The sequence below is a fragment of the Ambystoma mexicanum genome, chromosome 1p, assembly GCF_040938575.1.
Source record: "Ambystoma mexicanum isolate Mex_15411 chromosome 1p, UKY_AmexF1_1, whole genome shotgun sequence".
Classification (NCBI taxonomy): Eukaryota; Metazoa; Chordata; class Amphibia; order Caudata; family Ambystomatidae; genus Ambystoma; species Ambystoma mexicanum.
The window spans coordinates 525415566-525428532 of NC_090921.1; the positions used below are offsets into that span (position 1 = coordinate 525415566).

Below are 12967 nucleotides of genomic sequence, written 5' to 3' on the forward strand. Positions count from 1 at the left end.
AGAGAGGAAAGCTTATCTCTACACACAATCCTAGACTACTGCCTTTATGAATTCTAGTTAAGGATTCTTCTGTGTTTGGTGGGCAGGATGGCAGGGCCATGCAAAACGAAAACTACGACAAGAAACAACATTTGGAGAACTCACAGATTTCCCACAGGGAGCTCTGTCACGAAATGTGGAAACTGTGGAAATAAATGAGGTCCAGCTTTTTACAATGTACACCAAAACACCCAGAAAACACATTGAAAGGCAAATAAGAAATGACAAGTTGTCCTATGTATGTTTCATCTCTTTGCAATGTGGTACTTGCAGTCCCATTTTCCCAGAGCTACAAGTACTCGAATGCAAATTGTTGGGAGCTAAATATTCAGGGCTGGCACAACATCTCATACTCGATATGAAAAAAACTTGTGAGCTCTGCTTAAGAACACCTTGGTTTTGTAGAGAAAACCATGCAACACTTTCCGGCTAAAGGCCATTCGGCTGACTCTAGATGAGTTCTGTTAGTTGGTGACATGCTTGACAAGCTAGCTTGTCCCGAAACCAACTGGTATTTCATTGACACCAGCCTGCCAGGAAATCCCATGATTCCCTAGGGTCCGGTGTACCTCTCTTTAATTCCACAAAGGACAGGTGGTGTCTTTAAATAACAAGCTCCTAGAAAGGCCTGTGGTAGTGAGCAGATGACCAGTAGTTGGGCAAATGTTTGGGTTTGACACTCGCCTGGTTCAGGCTGCAAGACGGGCTTCTGTTAAGCAGAAAATACCACAGTGGCCTGCATGAGGTATTGCAAGAGCTCGCCAAAGTCAGAGATCTGCAACCTTAAGCTCTCCAGATGTTGTGGACAGCAACTACCATCAGCCCAGTCAGTATAGTCAATAGTGAGGGATCATAGGAGTCCTACTCCAAAATATCTGGAGGGCGACAGAGTGCAGGCCCCTGCCCTAAACTCTCATCAAAAGAGAAACCTTGCACCTGTTCAACCGACCTAAGCTAGTCAGCAACTTTCCGCTCTAAATCTTGGCAATTAGGTAAGTTAGTCTATTTGGTTCAATTTATGTGACTCAAGACAACTCCCATAATATATCACTTTATAGAAGGAACACCTGGTACTGATGTACAGTTATATGGCCCCCTATATCTGTAGAGATGCATTGTGACCCTTGAGTTGTTTTGTGTGTCTGTCATTGTCTCGCTTACATTTCACTAATTTTTCCTCCTGCAGGTGTGGTTTCAGAACCGAAGGGCCAAATGGAGACGTCAGGAGAAAATGGAGGCTTCGACCATGAAGATCCATGACACCCCCATGCTCTCCTTCAACCGCCCACCTATGGCAGGCAACATGGGACCCATGAGCAACTCCTTACCTATGGACCCTTGGCTGACATCGCCTATGTCCGCCACGGTCCACAACATGCCGGGCTTCATGGGGCCGGCACAAGGTTTACAGCCTGTTTATACAGGTCACTCCTTCCTCAACACGCAGCCCCCAATGGCGCCATCCATGCAATCCATGTCCAACTCACCGTACCAGTGCAACACCACCTACATGGACAAGTACCCAATGGAGGACCTGGACCAGAGGAGCTCTAGCATTGCTTCCTTACGGATGAAGGCCAAGGAACACATTCAAATCATTGACAAGACCTGGCAGCCCATTTAAGGGAGGCCGGGCGCTTCAAGACTAATTTCCATCAAAGCTGAAGATCGTCTCACCCATGTATGAATTCTTCACCTCAAGAGGTATATATGAAAGCTCTGCCTTCAGCTTCATCAAGGAAAAAATGACTGCTGGACCTTCTAAGTGACTGGTACCCCTTAAGTAGTTGATAGAGACGATTTCCAAGGGGCCAGCGAGATGGCATCTGAACGTCAATGCGGATTCCCTCAGTGAGATTTTGGACTTCAGAGTCACCAGAGTGATTTCTTTTGAAAGAACGTCTTGCATATATTATGCATACTTGAAGAGTACCATTTAAACAGACGCAACATCGAGCTATTTCTCTACAAGACGCACTGTGCATACGCAGTCACGCAGTGCTGTACGTGCACGCCCTGGGTTACACAATGGCACACAATGCACAGGAGTCAAGCTTGATATACCATACCTCATGTGCACATTTGGAATCTCCAATGGCTCAGCATGCATATGCAGCTAAAAAGTAATGGTCACTGATCTTCAAAGACCAGCACGCTTGTTGAATCCTGTCGTATGCCCAAGTTATGGGGTGTGGAGGCCTAGTACTCCTTGTTCTTCTGCACTTCCAACATTCCACCCATTAGCAACCTATCGTCACCATTTGTAAACCTGTCCCTAAACTAAGGGGACTGTGTGACCCGCCATGGAGTACTATGACCATATAGAATAAATAGTCCCAAGGCAGAGTTCTTCTAAGATCACAGAACCCTCACTTGAAAGATACTTTGTATGTATGGTAGGGGTTAGAAAATTCCTTATATCCAGAGGTGGACTGGGAGCCAAAAGTGGCCCAGGAAATGTTGTTCCAAGTGTCCCCATATTACACTCTGTGAACAAATGCAGCAAGCAAGCTCAACCCCTCCAATTAGGGTTTGAGGGGCTTCTCCCACAAGACAATTTGGAAAAAATGTTAAAGCGCACTTGTCCCTATATAAGGATTACAATGTCGTCAATCATGTTGGAAAACTAACACATAGAATTTGTTAAGAGTGAGGAATAACATACTAGAAGCTTTTAAGAAATTCCTCACTTCAAAGGTTTGTGGGGGATGAGCAGAGATGGAAGTAAGGGGGCGGGGTGCATGGGAAGGAGGGTAAGAGGAGCAGAAAACCGGGTTACCCACACAAAAGAATCCCACAGCAGAGGACCAGCCCTGCTTGTAACTCATGGTCACCGAGGCCACAGCCTTCCATTCTTGCTGATCTAATGTGAGGTACAATAATTATGAAATTGGTACTGTGGAAATAAAACAAAAGAATACGAAGCCTGCAGTCTGTGGCAAGGAAATGTTTTGAGCAATTCAGTCAAATCTGGCTGCCTACTCTCAAACTTGTGGTACTAGTCCAGTGAATTCTTGCTCTACTGTCCTCCACTCCAGCATTGCACTAAATAAACAGAGAACCATGCCTGTGTTTTCATCAGCTGATGAGCAAGATTTGCTGGAACAGGGTAGATCATGCAAGGAATCTGTAAGGAAGCCCTTGTTTTCATGAATTGTTTCAGAGGCAGTTGGAAGTGTTCTCAGGGAGATGCTTTTAACACTTCCTGCTGACATTGCGAGTTCCACTGCGACAAATTATTGTAGTCTGATTCTGATGTCACAAGTAGCCTAGTGTTAGTTACATGGTTCCATGTCTTAAAATCGCGTCAAAAATGGCTGCGGATACAAAATATCGTGGCAAAAATGCTGTGGTTTTGCCGCCACAATCCTGTAAAAGATGCAGGGGACACCCCCGCAACACCTGGACCCATTATACCAATAAAGGGGGCCGGGGGACACCCCCGAAAACCCTGCTCCCCTTAAATGGTATAATGGGGTACACCTTTACTGGGTCAAACCACAGCATTTATTTTACCTGCTACATTTTTGCCGCGATTGTTTTACCTGATACCAGTTACACATGGGGGACGTTCCACCTTACATAGCCTGTAGAGATATTACAAGTCAGCGTGGAATTCTTTGACTGGAGACTGAGGGCTAAGGACACTTATTTCTTAAGGGTACATAATTCTGAGTCAATGTGCTATACCCTATTCCATGTGGTAGGCTATACTTTATTTATTGCAATACATGGCCCCAAGTCCTTGTGCCACTTTTTGGCATGTCCATCTGATGAAAGCGTTGTTCCCGGTGCAGCTATATAGAAATCAACATAACCTGTACCGTGGAAATAAAACAAATCGAACCAAAGCCTGCAGTGTTTGACAGCGTATGTTTTAACCCGTTTATTGTAGGTCCTTCTCAAAATGTGTGGCCTGTGTTGAAATGTGTGGTAAAATTCAGCTAGATTCGTTCTCGTCTGTCGTACTCTCCAGCTGTTGATTAATAAAAACAAAAACATTATAATCAGCTACTGACCCTGGACTGTCAGAGAAAGAAAAATTACCAAGGGAGGATTCTGAATACAATTCTCACCTTCTTTTGACAGTTTACACTTGTTCTAGCCGGATACAGGGTGATATCAGCATTGCACTGTCATAAGGTACAATAGTAGAGCAGTGATGTTAGTTTTCATAGTTCGGTACAATAACATTACTGGAGTACTCATGTCACAAGCAGGGTAACATAGAAAATAATGTACCCTTTGCTGTACATTCTAAGCCTCTTAAACTTCAGGTCACGGTTCTGTGGCATAGAAAGCACCTAGATGCGGGACACGTGTTTTATAAAGGCACAACACTCCCATGTAACTTAATCTACTAATAATATGCTTTTTTGGAGAAAAGAAGTGACCATCAATTGGCCTCATTACAAGCTTGGTGATATTTCGGTGTTAAATCCGCTGAAATGTTGCAAAACCGAATTACCGTTACCGTGGGATTACAATTGTCGATAGGCGGTGTAAATCTCCATTTATTGTAGTCTATAGGACTCCGGTGAGATTTTGGCAGAATTATGGAGTTACCACTGCATTACCACATTTTTTCCAACACTGCCGTACTCGTAATGAAGCCCATTATCTGTTGTGGTTATCTAAAATAGTATAATTGTGGAATTAATTTCAATTAAAGTTTACATGAAACAGCAGTTTACACAGGCTTCTTGTAAGGAGCATGGAAAAATCCTGAGATTCGGAGAGCTCATGCAAGGTGCTCGGAGATGGGCCTTGTATGAAGAGGAGAGATGGCCATCCAGTAAGAAGTGGTGGATGACCCATGGTTGTGGAGACGGGATGTGCATCAGCTGGGCCTTAGATGAGGAGAGCAGATAAGCACCAGTTGATGAGTTATAGTTCTCAGTTGAGTAGCAGGGATGGGCTTCGGGTAAGGAGTGCAGTTAGGGCTTGGCTACTGTGCAGGGATTGACCTCTTTGAAGAAGGAGGATGATCCTCATGTAAAGAATTTGGATGGGCCGTCGGGTAAGTCTCCAGGTTAGTTTTTGGATAAGTAGTAAGGATTGGCATTGGGAGAGGAGCATAGTTGGTCTTCAGGTGTAGAGCGGGCTGTAGGTCTCAGGTGACAAGTGGGTAGCTTCCCAAGGGAAAAGCATGGGCGAGACCAAAGCAGAGGCATTGTATACCTCACATGGGGGTGTGAACAATATAAATGTGTAAAATAGTTTCTGCGTAATTGGTGGAACACCTCAAAAGTAAACACTAGGACGAGGAAGAGTAGAACTAGGAGTAATGAAGATTACTAGTAAGTAATCAGTCATATGCTAGCTTTTTAAAGACACATCCCGTTTAGGTTGCAAAAAGGTATTTAGAATGTTTGTTTTTGTAAATCTATACATATATGTCATCCCCACGTTCTTCCATCTTCCCAATGCAAAACCCCCTTCCAAAATGGTGTAGGACATTGAAGCATTAAGTCATTTTAAGTCCAGTGACATAACACAAAATGTGGGGGCCACCCTGTGAGCTCTGCGGTGGGGGCTCAACCTCCTCAAAAACGTGCCGACGGGGCCGTAGACTCTCAGGCTGTCCTGGGCCATCACACATTGTGCCACAGGGGAGCACAGCACCAACACATGACGAAATCCAATAGATGTCACCAGGAGCATTTTACAATATTTCCAAGATGTCTGTGTCCACAAAATATGTCAGCATTTCCCATTTGTAATCATTGGAGAGTTTAAGAGTTTAGCATAATGCAGACGGTCACAAAAGACATTGTGGTGCAATCATAGAGAATGCTAAAAGAGTGAAAAGGAGGAGACTGCATACGCCTTAAATAGATGAATATAAAGTTAAAGATAGTAAAATAAGTATTACACGGTCAACTTAATAGGAAGGCCTTCAAATGTCTTCTAAAAGATAGAAGATCTTGATCCTCTTGTTTTAAGAAGACTATTCAGAAGCCTTCGGCCCACAAGAGAGACCTTGTGGCCTCCGATCCTTTCCTTTTGAAGTTAGGAGTAATATAGAAATATGATGACTGAGATATGAGTCATCTAGTATGCTAATATGAATAAAGCTTCTGATCTAGAGGAGTCCTTCCTTTTCCATAAACACATTTGTGCAGTAACACCCTGACATAAAACAACAATCATTGTTCGATAGGGAGCCAATGCAAGGTTCTTAATCCTGGCGAGATATGGCCAAATCTCTTCAATCCGAGCATCAGTGGTCGAAGTGGGTGGGAGCGGTGCTCCTATACTTCTTTAAAATAAGTTTTACCGTTCCTATAGTTTTATTTTAAAAAGAAACCGTTCCGGACGTGCCCTTAAACAGCAAGTGCATGGTTTTGAGGTTTGCATTGTGAATGGGAGGGGTGTGGGAATGGGGTTTGTAGGGAGCGGTGCAGGCCAGTAGGGAACATAATTCAACTACTTCTTTTCGTACACTTCGACCACTGCCGAGCATACGCCCTGCTGCTGCATTCTGTACCCTCTGATGCTTATCCAGTACCTTTTGCTTAAAGGCCGAAATACATGCAGTTGCTGTACTGCAAACAGGACAAGACAAAAGCTCTCATGATAGTGACGTTGTGAGAGAAAGAGAAGAATGGAAGCAGCTGCTTTATTACCATTGTCATTCACTTTTATGTAGCTGCAACCAAAATATATAGCTGTGTGGAGTGAAAATGTATTTTTATTTATTTACAAAAACAAAAAATATCGCTTTAGCAAGACCGCTCGGAGCGGTCTTTCTAAAGCGACCTGACTCTTCCCTCGGCGCACACGAGTATGTGCAAGGGATAACAGGCGCAGCCGGGCAGAAGACGGAAACTGCGGTTGCATCATGTAAGTGTGTTTGTGTGTCTGTTGAGGGGGAATGCATCTAGTGTGGAGAGGATGGGACAGGCGAGGGGGTAGTTTAAGTGTGTTTGTGTGGGGGTTGAAGAGAAGTGTTTGTTGAGTGGAAGGGAGGGGGCCAGCGGGCGTGGAAGGGCAGGGGCCAGTGGGCATGTAAGTGTGTGTTTGTGTGTGTGTCTGTGATCGGAACGGGGGTCAGTTAGGAATGTTTATGGTGGGGCAGAGGAGCAAAGGTAAGGTTTGGGGAAGAAACCCCCCTGTCTAAGAGTGAAGGTGGGCAGGGATCAGTTGTTACATGGTTTCGGGGGTGGGCAGTTAAACAACAGTGACAATTCTGAATATTGAAAGGAAGACAAAATTAGCTGAAAGAAATCTGTCTTTTTTGTGTGCGGCCTTCAATATTTGGGAATATGGCCACTATAAATAACTTTCTGAAGCAGCACCTGTTACATGTGTCAATATTCGCAGAGACAATCACTTCGATGTTGTGGACACAATCGCTGCGAGTATGGTGACTGTGAATCGGTTTCATAAAGGAGCGGACACAAATATGCCTGTGTGGTCACTGTAACTCATTTACATGAAGCTTAGGCCACATTCATTGACGATTTTGTCTTTGTAAATCACATTTACGAAGATGTGGCCCCAAATGATATCACAGTTTCGAATATTGCAGCACTTTGATGATTAATTTGCATGCCGAAAACACACCAGCATTCTCACTATAAATGATTTTCGTAATGCTGTCTGTGCCGTGCATGCATCAGTATTATTATTAATATTATTATTATCATCGTCATTAGGTTATTTATTGAGCATGGCCCTAGCTTCATGAAGCAGCAGAGTGTTTCACAAATCATAAGGGGGAAGGACACAGTGTGGGGAGCAGACATACAAATAAGGAGCAAGCTAACAACAGACAGAGAATGGTGGGCAAATTGGCAGCAAGGGATATACAAGCAAACAGGGAGAAACCAGGGGAGAGCACCTCGCCAAGTCTCAGGTTAGGTGGGAAGTGGAGGGTTTGTGTTAGGGACCTTGGCATTGGGGAGGAGCCATTCCTTGAAGAGGAGCGTCTTAAGCTCCTTCCTGAAATGTAGATGTGAAGAGGCGAGTCTGGTGTTGACCTGGAGGAGGTTACAGAGTCAGGCGTGATAGACAGGTTAGGCCTGTGTTCTGTTTCTTTCCTTTCTGTACAGGCAGAGTTCAGACTGCACATATCCTTACTTCTGTTGGATAGTAGGCCTCCAGGGATGCTGAGTTTCTCAGTGAGGTAGCTTGGGTACTTCACAGTGGCAGCTTTGTAAATGCAGCAGAATTTGAAGATGATACATGCTTGCAGCTTTAGCCAGTGCAGTTCGATTAAGTCTGGGGTGATTTTGTTGAATATTTGGTGTTCTTTGATGAGTCATGCCACAGCATGTAGGACACATGGTAGGTGCCAGGGTAGCTGCTGGAAGGCCACCCAACATGGAACTGCCACCATGGTGGAAGACTACCGCTGCTTGGACGCATATCTGAAGTTGTTTTTTGGGATAAAGGGCTTGATTGTCCACAGGAGAGAAAGTTGGCGTGCCCACACACACATGCACATACAGATTGATTGGATTTTTATATTTATATCGCGCATATACCCTAAAGGGAAACCTGGCAGAGAACTGCATCTGGGCGCAGACTCACTCACACCATCAAAATCATGCACACAAACAAGCACACACTTTTATTATATTTTCATCTGACCTTCAAGTTTACAAGCTGCTGCTTTGGTGGTCTACTCTTATTCCAGGTGGTCAGTGATAGTGCTCTGGAGCTACGTGGGCACTTAGGTAGGCAGGGTCCAGCTTTGTTGCCTAGCAACCAGTGGGTAGCAGCATGAAGGCTTTCGTGGTGGGCAGCTCACACCTCCCATCTGTGTAGAAGGACAGTGGTCACGGTCAAGGTGCCACCCCTAACCCCACCTCCCCCCAGTTGTTCCAGTGCCGCTCCTACACCCCAAGGGATGCAGGGGCCCCTGCTATGCCAGTGGCACTGTCCGTGTGGAATCTGCAATGTGTGAGGAAAAGCTGTGTGAAATAAGACGGTTCAAAGTGATCAGCCTGCTCACAAAACAGCTTCAATTTCACAGTTGCTCTTTTTTCAGTTACTCAACTTAGAAAACCTCCAATACTGACGTGAGATCCTAAAAATGAGTTAGCATCAGAGCTGTTCTTCGTCACACGTCAGCGTAAATCACGGCACTAGCTGAGCTATGGAGCGCAGTTTTCTGGCTCTTTCCCGCCTTTTCCCCATTTTATATCTGCAGGTTGGCTGTTCACCTGTGCCGGAGCCGGGAATGCATGCCATTTAGACAGGACAGGATATCCTAGGGCAATGATACTTTTATGTATATGATGGCTACTCGCAACACTTTGAATTTTCAGAATACTCAACTAATTCCTAAAAAATAACTCCTCAAGCCCAAGAGAGAATTGAACAATGCATGCTCAACATACTTATATATTTCTAAGATACGCCTCGATTCTCGCGAGCAATAAACATCTCCATCAATCGCTTATTGGTAACACTTAGGGACTCACTTCGGTCGATGCAAAGGGGGCAGGGTCATAATTTACAATAAGTAAGGAGCCATTTACAGTTCTGGTGCATTTTCTGCATTGAGCTGGGAGGCCTCAGACTCCACCCCCTGCCCACCTCTCTGTTCATAAAATGCATGCGCACTGCAACCGTACTGAATACTCATATGGGTATGGAATTTTACATCATTTTCACACCTCCAAAACCCAGGCGGAATCCATTGGGAATCGTGTAATGCTATCTGCAAATCCGGAACATTGCGGGCGACATTTAAAATTGTTTTCGAGATCCAAAGTTACTAAAGGCATCTGAACCCTGGACCACACAAGATATTCATGCCTACAGTATATCACCTTTAAGTAATTAAAAGTGCGCAGAGCGGACTCCTTACACGTAACTAGAGGCGCAAGCAGACCTTTCCAAGCAATATGCACTTTTCTCAAAATGACCCACATCCTGTTGTTTTGCTCCCAACTGAACAGAGAATAAAAGGATTTCTTTAGACTTCACTCAGGACTATCAGGGATAAGAGACGTAAAGCGGGTGGAGGATTTTCTTTGTATTGAGGACTGAGTGAAAGGAAGGGTGGTATCCATGGGTCATGGTGGATCTAGAATGAGGGGAGAGGATGTGAGAGTGACTGAGCCTGCGGAGTATTGCAGTTGTGTTACGTAAGTAGAACTCCTGATATTATTAAACATCAGTTGAATCTTCTGATGTATGTGTCTCATTGCTACAAACTAGTAACAAGTAACTAGTAACAAGAAGGCCGGGGATCTCCGGTGCATCGATACCAACAAGGAAAATGACCATGAAGTTGACGATACCACACAAGGTAAGAGGTGACCGACCAGAGAACGCTAGCGGAGCTATAGGAACTAAGGCCTGTGGGAAAAACTAAATGTAAGAAGTCTACTTAAAAGACTTACCAGTCACCATTAGCAGGCTTGCCTCTGACCACCGCTCCCATGCCCACACAAGCAACTTGTTAGCTAGCGACCATGAAAAAATACCAGATACACGATCGCCACAGTGAACCTTATATAATTAAGGTCAGGTGAATGAAATAAACACAGGGTAAAGAGAAAAAAGTACATACCAAAGTGTCAAAATAAATTAAAGGTGTAGGTGGAGGCTGGAGGAGACAGCTCAAATTATAAAGAAATGCAGCGTGTTCCACTCCCAACAGTTTGTTCTGCCAGAAACCAGTAGCCCCTTGGAAAAGATGGATTTAATAATTTGAGCATTATGCCAGTGTAGTTTGTGGTAACAGCTATGCTACTGAAAGGAAGACAATTGTAAATTGCTACTACGCTGCCTAGGAATGGCAGGGCAGGAACAATTTGTGGACATGCCTGAACTCATGTTGGAAGATGCACAGAAGTTAAAAGAGTATGAGAAGTGTGTGAAAAAGTCTTGCCAACATTAAAAGAAAAGAACCAATACAATCCTAGAATGATATTACTTCTGGAGGAGAGCGCAGGAAGACGTGGAAACAATTGGACTATAAATCACGGTTCTGAGAGGGCTGGCATGGCCCTGCAATTTTGGAACACAAACAGAAAGGCTGAGTGACCAATTCATGCTGGAATGTCATGATGGGAAAGTGGGGGACAGGCTGTGGTCTAGAGTTGATCGTGCACTAGAAGAAGTAGAACACACCAATATCTGTGTAAATACGCTAGAGAACAGAACCAAACAAATAGTACTGAAGAAGCAAGAAAAGGCCCCAGGAAACCAAACAAACAAGCACGATACAAGTAGTAAACACTGGAGCATCACAAAAGAATAATTGGTATTCATCCACTAGGAATAGGGGTGGTTTGGAATGGTTTAGAGGTGCGCCCAGAATGGATCATGCCGGTGGCAGATTAGATTATTTTGCTGAACAGCAGCACTGTTACAGGTGTGAAAGTATGTCCCATTGGGTGAATAACCTGAATTGCCCTGCCATACACATAATTTGCAGATGATGTAATCGAAAAGGTCATTTTGCAAAATGCTTTAAAGCTACACATTCTGTAAATTGTAAGTGACGAACTTGAAGAGTGCAATTACATGGTTAACAATGATCATGAAGTATTTATTAAATGGTGCTACACTCGTAGTGCATGTGAGTGAAAAACTGATTATAATGATGGTTGACTCGGGGGCTAAATACACTCTACTTTCAGAAACAATATGGAGCGACACGTTTAGCCACAGATACTTACATTAAGTAGACATCAATTATCTGGCATATGTAGGAGTTAGGATTGATTCAAAGCTGGCTAACAATTTAATGGAAGACCGACAACAGGTAAAATAATATATGTATCAGAAAAGGAGCAATTACACTGCTGAGTAGGGCACACCAGAAAAAACATGAAATAAAATTAGATCCAAATGCGGAAGGATCTGTGCTAGCAAATGGAGAAGAGAAAGAAAATCCTTTGGACATAGTATTCAATGAAAGGTTAGGCTTTATCAAAGGATTCGTTCACTAGATTGGGTTGCTGCCAGGGTCTAACCCAGTAGTCATAAACCTACAAAACATACTTATTATGATGAGACAAGAAGTAAATAAATAACTTGAAGAACCAAGAAATTATGCAGAATGTAAATGCTTCCGAATGGGTGTCGCTGTTGGTGGTAGTCAGAAACCATAAGGCAAGGTATGGCTATACATAGACCTCAGGGAACTAAGAAATAAGTTAATTACCTGTAACTGTTGTTCTCCAGCATGGATCTTGCATGCATTCACATGTTCATGAATATTCCCCGCCGTCAGGCCAGGAATCCTCAGTAAGAAATAAATGCAGTCTTGCTTTAAAAGTTTGAAAACGGCCTTTCTCTCATTATCCAATCACTGGAGACTGGGTCATACTGCACTCATCCAATGACAATCGTCTCCCTGAGCCTTGCCCATGGCGGCCATCTTCAGTTTTTTACCACATGTTTTGGTGCAGGGAGTACTCGTGAGTTACTCTTTGAGCTATTTTTCATAATTGTTGTTTTTTAATGGAAGAAATTCCTATTTTTGTCCTAAATCTCTCTCCTGCTGACTCGTAGTCAGTACCGGTAGCGGCCATCCGTTGCTGGTGAAGATCGACAACTACACCGTCAGATCTTCGTGTCAAGTATTGGATGGCCTAGTGAGGCCTACTTCACACCTCACCATGTCAGAGGAAAGCAAGAGGAGTTTGTTCAGGTTCTACTTCCAGTGTAGTTGAGGAACATCTACGTGGAGGACAGGCACACGAGTGCCTCGATTGTCTGCATCCCAACCACGAAGAAGACCGATGAGACATCTGCTGATGTTTCCCAACCAAGACTAAGAGAGCCTGTTACTGATGGTTAGTGGCATAGCTGAAGGAAGGCAGGGCTCCTGGCGTGGCCTCTGGGCACGCTCAGGCAGAGATCCCAGACCCAGTCGACCTCTGCAGTGCTCTCCGTCAGGTATGAGGTCAAGATAAGCCAAGGATTTATCCCTGCAGGGTATCCGTAAGGCCAAACA

At 44.2% G+C, this 12967-nt stretch overlaps 1 protein-coding gene across 2 annotated transcripts in view; it reads left to right on the forward strand.

Moving 5' to 3' along the window:
* Positions 1 to 3890, forward strand: part of RAX2 (retina and anterior neural fold homeobox 2) — a 67046-nt gene extending 63156 nt beyond the window's left edge. Inside the window, exon 3 of one of the 2 annotated variants that reach the window (XR_011303938.1) lies at positions 1226 to 1356. Coding sequence is in view for 1 of the 2 variants with exons in the window: in XM_069649418.1 (XP_069505519.1) it covers positions 1226 to 1663 (438 nt within the window). In the remaining variant the exon portion in view is untranslated. Of the gene's footprint in view, positions 1 to 1225 lie in introns of both variants that reach the window. The other variant, XM_069649418.1, reaches the window with a different exon arrangement.
* The last annotated feature ends 9077 nt before the right edge of the window (positions 3891 to 12967 follow it).